Below are 11,342 nucleotides of genomic sequence, written 5' to 3'. Positions count from 1 at the left end.
GTCTGTGGGTGGGGTGGTGAGCGGTGGTGGTCGGGTGGGGGGGGGTGGGGGGTGGGGGGGGTGGGGGGGGGTGGGGGGGTGGGGGGTGGGTAAGTCCGGGGGGGGGGGGGCCAGTGTGACAGGAATGGGGGGCCTATGTCTGATAGGAATTGGGGGGTGATGTCTGACAGGAATAGGGGGCCAATGTGACAGGAATGGGGCCAGTTTGATAGGAATGTGGGGGTGATGTCTGAAAGGAATGGGGGGCAATATCTGACAGGAAAAGGCCATTCTTGACAAGAATTGGGGCCAATGTCTGACAGGAGTAGGGGGGCTAATGTGACAGGAATTGGGGGCAACATCTGACAGGAAAGGGGAAGCGATGTCTGACAGGAATGGGAGCCAATGTCTGATAGGGATGGGGGGGGGCAGTGTCTGACAGGAAACGGCCATTCTTGACATGAATTGGAGGCAACTTCTGACAGGAATGGGGGTAATATCTGACAAGAAAAGGCCATTTTTCAGAGGAAAGGGGGTGATAATGTGACAGGAATGGGGGTGATATTTGAAAACATGGCGGCTAACAGGAATGGGGGTAATATTTGAGAGGAATGGGCATGACTGAGGGAAGGATGTGTGAGAGGAACAGGTGGGGCTTGGAGCAGAAAGTGCTTGACAGGAATCCTGAGCCATGGTGGTGGATGTGTGACAGGAATGGGGCTCAGGGGGGGCATGTAACAAACCTCAGTGACTCTGAGGTTGAGATGTTTGAAAGAAGTGAGGGGACTTGGAAGGGAAGAAGTCTGACAAATAGGTCCATTTTATGGGACATGTCTGGACAGGAATGGACAGGACTCTGAGGGAAAGATGTCTAGGAGAAATGGGGTGGGGCTTGGAGCAGAAAGTGGCTGCCAAAAATGGGGGGGATCCGAGGGGATACATGGACAGGAATGGGAAGCTCCAAAGAGAAATGTCAGACACAAAGGAAGGATGGTTTAAGGGATATGTCTGAGAGGAATGGGCAAAACTACGGGAGAGATGTCTGAGTAATAGAGGGGGGCTTGGAGCCACAAATGTCTGAAGAAATGGAGGGGGGCAGCTAGGTGGCACAGTGAATAGAACACTGGCCCTGGAGTCAGGAGGACCTGAGTTCAAATCTAGCATCCGACACTTGACATTAGCCATGTGACCTTGGGCAAGTCACTTAACGCCAATTGCCCTGCTCTCCTCCCTCCAAAAAGCAAAAAAAAAAAAAAAAAGAAAGAAAGAAAAGAAATGGAGGAACTTTGGGAAATGTGTGATAGCAATGGGGGCTCTGAGGGGATGCCCAAGATTTGATGGGATTGGGGGCAGGAAGTGTGGTAGGAAAGGGGGAAATGTATTTGACAACAGTGAGTTTGATAGGAATGGGCAGGACTGAAGGGGAGATGACTGCCAAATATTGGAGAGTTGACAAATTGTTGACATTACCCCCATTCCTGTTAGCTTCCATTTTGTCAAATATCACCTCCATTCCTGTCACATTTTCACCCTCGTTTCTGACAGTTACAGACCCCCCATTTTGTCAACAGGCCATATCTGACAGATATGAGAAGATGGCTGATAGGAATTTGGGGATTCTGGGGAGGAGTGGGAAGAAATGAGGCACTCTGTGATATGTCTGAAATTTGGGGGCATCAAGCAAAAATGCACTGATGAGGCATGTCTGATAGGAATGGGAGGATAAGATCTCGCAGTTTGGATCAAAGAGATGATCTGAGAGGGGTGAGCTGGGAGAGGGGAACCCTGAGGGTTCCAAATGTTCTCACATTGCAGGCTAGAAGGGCCTTGGGAGATCTTCTCGTCTCAGGTTACTGAATCCCAGAGAAGCTCTGTGACTTTCCCCAGGTTACACAGAAAGGGCTTGAAGCCAGGTGTACTCAGTCCAGGGCATTTCCTTCATTTCCTTTCCCTGCAGCACTGGGGGGGTGGGGGGGGTTGCGCGGGGAGTACTCCTCTTTCCTTGGTCTTCAGTTGCTTCTTGTTCTGAGGAGGGAGGGGCCTTGACCTCTTCATTGCCTTCCTGTTGGCCCAGAGCACCCCCCTCACAGCTTCTCTTGGGGCTTACAGACTGCAGAGTGTGTGGCAAGTCTTCATGGAGCCAATTACAGGACTTGTGCCGCCTGGCCAAAACCTCCTGCCCTGCTCTTGGCATCTCCCGAAAGAATCTGTGTATCTTTGAGGTGGACTACCTGTGCAACTATAAGAAGGTCCGGGTAAGTCCCCTGGGTCTTGTTCCTTCCCAGCTGACTCCTAGGCCTTAGAGTGAGCTGGATGGGAGAGGGTGTTGACTGAGTGTCTGGAGGGCCTTGAAGGCATCCCCCACATGTTGTTCTCTGGCTCACCCTCCAGGAGCAAGAGTACTACCTTGTCAAGTGGAGAGGTTATCCAGACTCTGAGAACACATGGGAGCCACGCCGGAACTTGAGGTGTGCTGGGATGTTGAAGCAGTTCCACCGAGACCTGGAGCGTGAGTTATTTCGCCGGAATGGGAGGCGGCCCAGGGCCTGGCCCCCTCGACACCTAGATGCAGCCCTGGTAGATTTCCTGATGCAGAAGGCCCGGCAGCGCAAGGCCCTGCAGCGTTGGGAGAGGGAGCTGAATGCCAAACGGGCTCACAAGGGCAGCATCTCAGTGGAAAATGAAGTGGACTTAGATGGGCCCCCCCGGGACTTCACATACATCAACGAATATAAGGTGGGCAAAGGGATCACCCTGAGCCAGGTGGCCGTTGGCTGCAAATGTAAGGACTGTCTGGAGGCACCAGCTAATGGCTGCTGTCCAGGTGTATCACTCAACAAGTTTGCCTATAACGCCCAAGGCCAGGTGCGGCTGCAAGCTGGCCAACCCATCTATGAGTGTAACTCCCGCTGTTGCTGTAGCAGCGACTGTCCCAACCGCGTGGTGCAGAAGGGCATCTGTTACAACCTGTGCATCTTCCGCACAGCTGACGGGCGAGGCTGGGGTGTCCGCACACTGGAGAAGATTCGCTGCCACAGCTTTGTCATGGAGTATGTGGGGGAGGTAAGGCTAATATGGACACTTGAGGAATGCTTGTTTCAGAGAGCTGTTGTGAATGCTGATGGGCATGGGTTCCCCATGTGAAACTGGGCGAGTTGTTTCTGTCTTCCTTTCTCGAATCTAAGATCTCTCCCACATGAACAGTTTTTGACAGGAAGTTCCCTAAGCCTCCTAGTACTGAGCCTCGGTTCTAAAGAGCTGACTTGTTGCTGATGAGCACAGTCATTTCATTTAGATATCTGGGGGATTTTCCCTCTCTGGATTTTATCTGTTCAGCAGTGGGGTCACAATCAGTGGGCTCTAAGGTCCCTCCTACACTCTCCATCTGACATTTGATGGAGGGGGTTCAGCAAGTCCGAAAGGTTGGGAGCCCCAGATTTGGAAACAGTGGACCCTCCAAACTTTCTGAGTGACCCTGGATGAGTGGTTTCTCAGAGGGCCTCAGTCTAACCAGCGGTAATATCAGTGGAGGATCTTGAAGCCCTCCTCTAGCCTTGGGTCGCAGATAAAGTCCCAAGAGCTACCCTTGCCTGCTGCTTCAGCCAGTTGTGTGATCTCTGGGCCTCAGTCGCCCACTGAGGGAGGGCAGTGTCAGTGATTTCTTGGCTGAGGTAGGGTGGAGAATTTGCTCCAACTTGTGATTGAGGGATGTATCAGTCCCAGAAAATGCTGGATTAGACTCTGGAGGCCCTGTTTCTTACAAGCTTCATGACTAGCCTTTGGCAAGGCTCCAAAACACGAGATTGACTTTACTGATCTCTAAGCTTTCTTCCGGCTCTGTCCAGTCTGGGACCTGGCCTACCCTCATGGAGTCATGTAGAACTCTGCCTCCCAGACTCATTTTGTGATCTCCTTTTCTGGGCCTCAGTTTCTCCTCTAATAGCTTTGGGAGCAGGGAGGGGTTAACTGGATGATCTAAGGCTCCTTCCACTTCTACCATTCAATGACATGGTCAGTCCCCTGATTTAGGCACCATGGTGGATTTCCTAGTACCCCGTGTGACTCAAGGTCAGTCTCTTTCCTACTCTGGGCTTCAGTTTTCCCCATATCTGTAAAACCCATGAGACATAACCAGAAAAAGGGGCCTATGACAAGTGGAGGGTGAGGGTGTGGGCTGGGCAGACTTTAATGGTGGGACTCAGCTATCTGAAGAGAGCAGGTTTACTCTCGAGGAGTGAGAGCCCTGTGTTTGGGGCACTGTTGGAGGATGCTAACGAAGAAGACCTGAGCCTGGGACCATACTTTTGAGATGGGTGCCCAGAAGCCATGGAGAAATCGGGGATACTGAGGTGGGGCTTTGGCCAGCCCTTGAAGGGGGTAAGGGTTGGGATGGGGCCTCTATGATAGGCTTCCTAGAAGTGGGTTCTAAGAGCAGGTTGGGGCAAGGGAACTGGAATCAAAGGAACAGCGATTCAGAAGCTCCTTGGGTAAGTCTGAAAAGGAAGGAAAGTGACCCTTAAGCCCCCCAGTCAGGTGCCTTGGCACTCATCCCCTGTCCCAAGCTCTAAGAGGCAAGACTAGAACTTGGGGTGGGGGTGGGGATGCTTCAGGATGCCCCCTAGGGGTGTGACAGAGGGAAAGGTGGCCTCTGCCAAAAGCCCTCCACCTCTTTCTTCAGGCCTCAGACCCTCATGGGGTTATCTTGGGGCTCACATGAGATGGCCTTACCTACTATAGAAATGGCTCTCGTTGGAATCTTTGACTTCAGCTTGTTGAATCCTCAGATCATCACCTCTGAGGAGGCTGAGCAGCGTGGGCAGATCTATGACCGACAGGGGACCACCTACCTTTTTGATTTGGACTATGTAGAGGACGTCTACACCGTGGACGCAGCACACTATGGGAACGTCTCCCACTTCGTCAACCACAGCGTAGGTGGGGGGGATGAGTGCAGGTCCACGCTAGCCCCTCTGTCCTGCCCCCTCCCTGCTGATCTGTGTCCCCTCTTTTCTCTGGGCAGTGTAGCCCCAACCTCCAGGTCTACAATGTCTTCATTGATAATCTGGACGAGCGTCTACCACGAATTGCCTTTTTTGCCACGCGAACTATCTGGGCAGGCGAGGAGTTAACCTTTGACTACAACATGCAAGGTTGTGTGGGTGTTGGGGGGGGGGGGCAGAACTAATTGGGGAAGGGGTTGGTGACAGCATAAGGTATGATGGGGAACCGCTGAGGCTGAGACCAAGATCTGCCTTCAGGGATCAGGGGTGGGGAGGGGGGAAGAGGGCCAAGGGCTTGGGGAGATGCCCCCACCCCTCACTGTGAGCAGGGCAGAGCAGAGCCCAGGATGTCAGTGACATGTTAAGGACATCTGGGCCCTGACTCCTTTAACCAAGCCCTCTTTTCACAGTGGACCCTGTAAATGTGGAAAGTACACGTATGGACTCTAACTTCGGTCTGGCTGGTCTCACAGGTTCTCCCAAGAAGCGGGTGCGGATTGAATGTAAATGTGGAACCAAATCCTGCCGGAAGTTCCTCTTCTAGTACGTGTCACCTTCGTTCTCCTGACAGCCCAGGACAGAGTTATGGACTAGTGCAGTGGCTCCCCTGGGCTCCTGCCCTGGCAGAGGGAGAGGCCTAGCCCAGGCCCTCAGCCTCCTCTCCCTGTTTGCACTTCAATTGATTCACATGTTTGGATGATACTTTTTTCAGTCCCTTGTAGGGGAGCTTGGGAAATGGATCCGTCCTTTTCCCCTGAGAGGTTGTTCAACTCAACAGCAGTTTGTTTTCAACAGAAGCTGTTTCTCAGCTTATAATACATTGGTTTGTGTTCTTTATCTGGTCTTTGTCTTGCAGGCAGGCCCTTAGCTGGGGAGGGGATACAGGAAGCACAGTGGTTGCCAGGCATGGATTTTTATTATTTACAAAGGTCTACACCTATGGTAACCCATTATGGTCCTCCCCACTCCTCCCTGCTATCACTGTGCCAGTCCTCAGTTCACTGAGACCATGTGCCCGGCCTGGGCCCTCCTTCAGGGTTGGTGATGGCTACTTTTGCTCCCGGCGCCACACAATGACCATGCCGCCAGCATCGCTTGAGGCCAGAAGGCTTTCATCACAGTTAAAACTGACATCCAGCACTGCAGCGCTGTGACCCTGCAGTTTGTTGACGATGGCCCTAGTGGCCCGTTCCACATCAAAGAAATAGACACACATGTCCTCACTGCCTGTGACTGAGAGCAGATGGGGAAGGAGAACGGAATGAGAGAAAGAACAAAAATCCAAGGCAGAGTTCTGATTCCCCACCCTCTCTCCAGCCTTCTCCAAGGCCCTAACCTTACCTACACAGGCCCCCTGGCGGAAGGACATGAGGGGACAGAAGATGCTTCGAATAGGGTGCAGGCTCTGTTCAATTGGGAAGCTCCTCTTCAGCTGGAGAGTGCCCTCATTATCTACCACCCTGTATGAGAGAGGCGGGGTGGGGGACTAGGGTTGGCTTTCCCAGTCTCACAATCTCCCCAAAGCTCATCCTAAGGCTCAAGTCTCGCATCTCTCAGGGAACTAGCAGGGAAAAAGGCTGTGCCATAAGGGACCAGGGTCATCCCTCACCGGTAAAGAAGGAGTTTGTTGATGCAGGCATTGATGAGAAGAGAGGGGTCTCGGGCTTCCCGGCTGATCCAGGAGCGCGCACTGATACTGGTGACGGAGCTGCCTTCATGGACCACCAACCGCTTGGCCTTGGTCAGCTTCCCTGTGTGGGCAGGGAGCCTCCTGACTCAACATCCTCTGGGGACCACTGTCCCAGAGCTATTCCCCTTCTCTTACCTGTAGCCATGTCAAAAAGGAAGGAGAAGACACTGCCGCGATCGTCCCCGGCCCATAAGATGTGTCCAGGAGAATCAAAGGACAGGGCCAGCACGCGGCCAGTCAGCTTGCTGGAGCCGCCCTTAACCTTCTTGCCCGTGGAGATGTTCATCACATGTATGTTGTGCTTCCCATTGCCCACCTGTTGGAGAATGTAGCCTGGGACCAGGGGATTTCCGCACCCCCTCCCCCCCCCCCCCCGTTTCTCCTGACTCAGGGGAGGGGGAGGATGGACAGCCCTGGGGCACACGCAGCCATAGACATTCCCCAGATCTGTTTGGCAAAGGAAATCACACAGCAGAGCCTTTGGATTCAGTGGGATCACAGTGAGCTGTTAGGGCACACCATCAGAGACTTTGGGGCTCTAGAAACAAGGCTCAGCACCAAATACATTCCCAGAAGGTTATTCTTCCATAAAGGGGGCTAGAGCAGAAAGCATAGCCACGTCTTCTCTACCTAGAAGCTAGTAGGTTCTTCTGACCTGCAAAAAGGGTGAGGGAAAGGGAGGTAGGACAAGGGATTGAGCAGGAGCAGTGCTGGGGACCTCACCACAGTGAGATTATTGTTGACTGGCTGGAAGGTACAGCACAGCAGTTCAGCCCCATCTGGGTCAGGGATCTCACGGATGCAGCGGCCATCTTCAGTGGCCCAGATGCGCATGGTGGCATCCAGTGATGTGGACACCAGTACATCATTGGACAGGGACCAGGCAAAGTCAGACACACCACGTGAGTGCCCACGGAGCACACGCAGGACCACAGGGGGGGCAGGTACCAGCTGGCACACAGAGATGCTGCCGTCTAGGGAGCAGCAGGCCAGCAGGTGCCGGTCATCATTGGCAAACTGGACCTTGGGAACTGGGGGGAATGAAGGAGAAGATAGTTATTTCCCAAGCAAGGAATGACAGGCAGTAAACCAGTCACTAGATTTTACTAGAGGAGGAAAGCAGCAGGTGAAGAATTGGGGAAGATTTGACTCCATTAGCATTGTAAGTGGCCAAACCTGGCACTGTTGGGTGACAGCCCTACACGGAGGCTAAGATCAATATTTCTTTCAGTGTTACAGAGGGAGAGGAAGGGGGAGGGAAGAAGCATTTATTAAGCACCTACTTTGTGCTAAGCAGTAGCTTAAGAGAGAAGTGATGTGACCCAACTTTGTTCCACCAAGATTTCCCAAGCTCCCTCCTGCTGACTCACCAGCCTCATCCACGTGCTGGTCAAAGACATGGTACATCCCAGCAAAAGCATAGTTTTCACTCAGTGACGTGTCCCCAGCCATGGCCCGGCTGGCCTCTGCCACTGAGGTGGGCACGACGCTGCCTGGTGTCCTGGTGTTAGAAAACAGGGTCAGGGCAGATAGATCATGAGGCGCAGAGAAAGCAACCCCCTCCATACCCAAAAAGGCAACCCAAAGCCAATCCCGCAACCCCTCACCGTTCATCATAGATGACCCGATTCATCTGGGCCTGCAACTGGTAGGATCCACGGCTAACTGAGCGGCGATGCCCTCGGGCCCCCAGGGACCGGGGGTCCTCATCAAAGTCCTATGGGACAGAAGGATTTGTCTTCAACCCTCAGCATTGGGGAGCCTTGCAAAACCTTAAGGAATCCCATTCTGGGAGCAGGAAAGCACTTTAAGTAGTTCAAAGCTAAGGCTATGGATTGTGGGAGCTGGGGGAAATAGGCAGCAGAGTCCTAAAGGACCCACCTCCATTCGGTCCAGTGTGGTACGACTGCTTCGGACAACACTGTTGCTGTAGGCGCGGAAGCTCCCTGGCTCCGACAGAGGCCCATAGCGCTGCCCCAGCAGCTGGGCCCTGAGCTTCAGGTACTGCCTCCGAACTGCAGGCTCATGCCCTGCTTTGGCATTTTCTCTTAGCAGCTGACTCCGGCGTCGGATGTACTGGGTTCGGAACTGTGGGAAGGTGGGTGTGCGGTATGCGTTGTACCTGAGGGGGGTAATAATGCTAGGGAAGGGAGAAGACTGGTATGTACTGTCCCCTGGGGGGTGGGGGGATCAATGTCAGGGACCAGAGTTGGACCCCTAGTGCGATCTTGTGACTTGTGTGGGACCACCCCTGACGATGAGGACATTGGGCTAGCAGGAGGGTGGGGGGGGGAACCAGTCAGCACATGGAGAAGGGGGGGGTCTTGGGGTTGGCACCACTGTACAATAGTGGGGTAGGCCACAGTATGGCAGGGCAGCCCATGGCGAGAGAAGCCCAGCAGGGGCATGGGGATGGGGAAGAGTTGGGGCCCTTGGGGGGCATCGAGAAATGGGGAGGCTAGAACCCGGTAGAGGGATGGAGAAGGGGAACAAGAGGAGGCCGGGGGCAGAGGCATGCAAGGCAATGGAGGGCCTCACCTTGCATCCACGGCCAGCACCTGCTGCCAAACGGCGGCCATGCCCTGCCTGGCCGCTTTCTCCAAGGAGTCCGCCCAGGGCAGCCTGGGAGCAGAGGGAGGAAGGAAGCCGGGCTGACCACAGTTAGCCTAGATTGAACCAGTTAGCGCATGCGACCTATCCTGCCCCTCCCCTTCCCTCGTGTGTGGGGGAGGGCGGAAGGGCCCAAGCCAAGCTCCTAGCCAACTCATGCGCCTTGCAGTGTTAGTCATCCCCTTCTCGTTGACATGGAAACTCGCTCCTGCTCCTGCGGCAGCCCTCTAGCTCGCCCACACCCTCCCCCGCCTGGCGAGGTGGGGGGGGGGGGTGGCTCACCTTCCCGGGCGGGGCCTAGGGTACCTCCACCTCCCTCCCTTTCACCTCCCTTCCCTACGCCTCTGGGGGCCACCCCCCCTTGACTCCGCTCGGGTTCTGGCACTTCTCCGACAGCCTCAGGATGAGAGTGTACTCTGCGCAGGCGCCCGGACCCGCCCTTCTAACGAAGTCGCGGGGTGGGGAGGGGGGGCCGGGGAGGCCGGCGCAACTCTTCCCTTCTCCCCTCCCTCCGTGAGGGTTCGGGGCCCCGCCCCCGCCTGGCGCCGTCCGCCTCCCTTCCCCCAATTGTAGGGCAAGTGCCTGAAGGCGGAGCGCGCCGGGCCCAGCAGAGTCCGTTCGCCCCCACCCCTAGCCCCAGCCCCTTACTTTGGCAGAGACCGCCCCCGGTCTTCTCGGGCCGGGCCGCGTTGGGCCATCTGCAGGAGCAAAGGCCCCTGGGCCAGCCAGGCCGTGCACACGCACCCGGATTCCGACGTCTGAACAGCCACACCTGGCTGCCAAGGGAGGGCCGCACCTGGCCGGGCCTGACGGTCGGCTCCTCCCCGATCTCGGGTCCGGGGCGGGGCCACACCTGGCTGAGGAGGGAGGGCCGCACCTGGCCGGGCCCGACCGTCCCTCCAACACTTCTCAGAAAGGGGCAGCCTATCTACATAATTCTCGTGTCATGTTAACGCCACTACACCGTTCTGTGTCAGGTATAGCCTGCCTACACTGTTCCCCATGGGATGGAAACAAATCTATACCATTCCCTATAACCCGAGTTCAAATTTGGCCTCAGTTAGCTGTGACCCTGGGCAAGCCACTTCACCTGTTTCCTTATAAAAGGAGCTAGAGAAGGCAATGGAAAATCACTCCAGCAGCTCTGCCAAGAAAACTCCACGTGCGGTCAGAGTCTGACTGGAGGAAACAAGAGCACTACTCTCCCTCGTGGAGCATTAAACCCACCCACGTAGTCCCAAGGGGCATTTGAACCAGCCTCTACTCTCTCCTTTGGGACACTGATATACCACCGGGATGTTGACTGATCTGTGCACGCCCTCGGGGGTGAAGGTGGGTTATTACTTGGCCTACACACATCTCCGGTTGGGACATTTGCCCATCTACACCACGCTTGATAGCGCTGAGCTCGTCCACACATTCCTTCATTGGAGAGTAATTGCAGGTAGATTAATTAAACTTCCCCAGGGTCACACAGCTAACAAGTAGCAAAAGTGGTCTTGACTGCAGTGTTGCACAAACATGGAGAGGGGCAAAGAGGGGTGGTCTCAGAGAAGGCCAAACCTTGAAGGAAAAAGCTTGTAAGCAAGGGAGTAGGAGATTGGAACCAGGTTACAGAGGGTTTCAACTTCCGAGTTAAGGAGTCATGGCAATTATGAGCCACACTTGGCAAAGGCAGTAGGCCTTGGATGGTGAGAACCTGGGGCCCAAGTCTAGGGGTTGGTGGTTGAAAATTATTTCAGTAGGGGTATATGGGTAATCTAGGAGGATGAGCCCCTCTGGTGGGAGGGTCACTGAACCCTTTTCAGGGCTGCTCACACATCTTTGGTGTCCATCTGTGACCCAACTCCCCTGTGGCTCCAGGAAGCTGTGGTGTGTGCAGTGGCCACACCCTGTAAAACTATCTCCCCAGACAAGCCAAATGAGAAGACTTCCCCTGGTGGAACGAGCGAGTGAGAAACATTTGTCCAGTGAAGATGTCAGAAGCAGGTGGTGTGAATGTGGTCCCCTGCCTCTTGGGCCCGTGTCAGTCAGCCTGACTTTTGTTCTGACACTGGCCTTTG

General features: G+C 54.7%; 2 protein-coding genes across 15 annotated transcripts in view; one reads left to right on the top strand and one right to left on the bottom strand.

Moving 5' to 3' along the window:
- Window positions 1-5,816, top strand: part of SUV39H1 (SUV39H1 histone lysine methyltransferase) — a 7,177-nt gene extending 1,361 nt beyond the window's left edge. Inside the window, exons 2-6 of one of the 2 annotated variants that reach the window (XM_069108181.1) lie at window positions 2,089-2,234; window positions 2,371-3,042; window positions 4,764-4,910; window positions 5,000-5,129; window positions 5,453-5,816. In XM_069108181.1, the coding sequence (XP_068964282.1) occupies window positions 2,089-2,234; window positions 2,371-3,042; window positions 4,764-4,910; window positions 5,000-5,129; window positions 5,453-5,523 (1,166 nt within the window). In that variant the 3' untranslated portion in view covers window positions 5,524-5,816. The remainder of the gene's footprint in view (window positions 1-2,088; window positions 2,235-2,370; window positions 3,043-4,763; window positions 4,911-4,999; window positions 5,130-5,452) is intronic. The other variant, XM_069108180.1, reaches the window with a different exon arrangement.
- A 60-nt stretch (window positions 5,817-5,876) lies between these two features.
- The window catches only part of WDR13 (WD repeat domain 13), a 31,582-nt gene continuing 26,116 nt past the window's right edge, over window positions 5,877-11,342 (bottom strand). For 6 of the 13 annotated variants that reach the window (XM_069108173.1, XM_069108168.1, XM_069108169.1 and 3 more), the window contains 9 exons: window positions 9,208-9,291; window positions 8,551-8,809; window positions 8,277-8,386; window positions 8,040-8,170; window positions 7,393-7,700; window positions 6,805-6,985; window positions 6,589-6,730; window positions 6,321-6,439; window positions 5,877-6,212 (listed from right to left, as the gene is read on the bottom strand). In XM_069108173.1, coding sequence (XP_068964274.1) covers window positions 6,028-6,212; window positions 6,321-6,439; window positions 6,589-6,730; window positions 6,805-6,985; window positions 7,393-7,700; window positions 8,040-8,170; window positions 8,277-8,386; window positions 8,551-8,809; window positions 9,208-9,248 — 1,476 coding nt within the window. In that variant the 5' untranslated portion in view covers window positions 9,249-9,291 and the 3' untranslated portion in view covers window positions 5,877-6,027. Of the gene's footprint in view, window positions 6,213-6,320; window positions 6,440-6,588; window positions 6,731-6,804; window positions 6,986-7,392; window positions 7,701-8,039; window positions 8,171-8,276; window positions 8,387-8,550; window positions 8,810-9,207; window positions 9,292-9,927; window positions 10,095-11,342 lie in introns of those variants that run through there. The other 7 variants (XM_069108167.1, XM_069108177.1, XM_069108178.1 and 4 more) reach the window with 5 other exon arrangements.

Source organism: Petaurus breviceps, unplaced genomic scaffold (genome assembly GCF_028583685.1).
Source record: "Petaurus breviceps papuanus isolate PSGF00001 unplaced genomic scaffold, PetGlider_PUasm1.0 90333, whole genome shotgun sequence".
NCBI lineage: Eukaryota > Metazoa > Chordata > Mammalia > Diprotodontia > Petauridae > Petaurus > Petaurus breviceps.
Note: the sequence above shows the minus strand (reverse complement) of the source record. Positions and strands in the feature narration are given on the sequence as shown.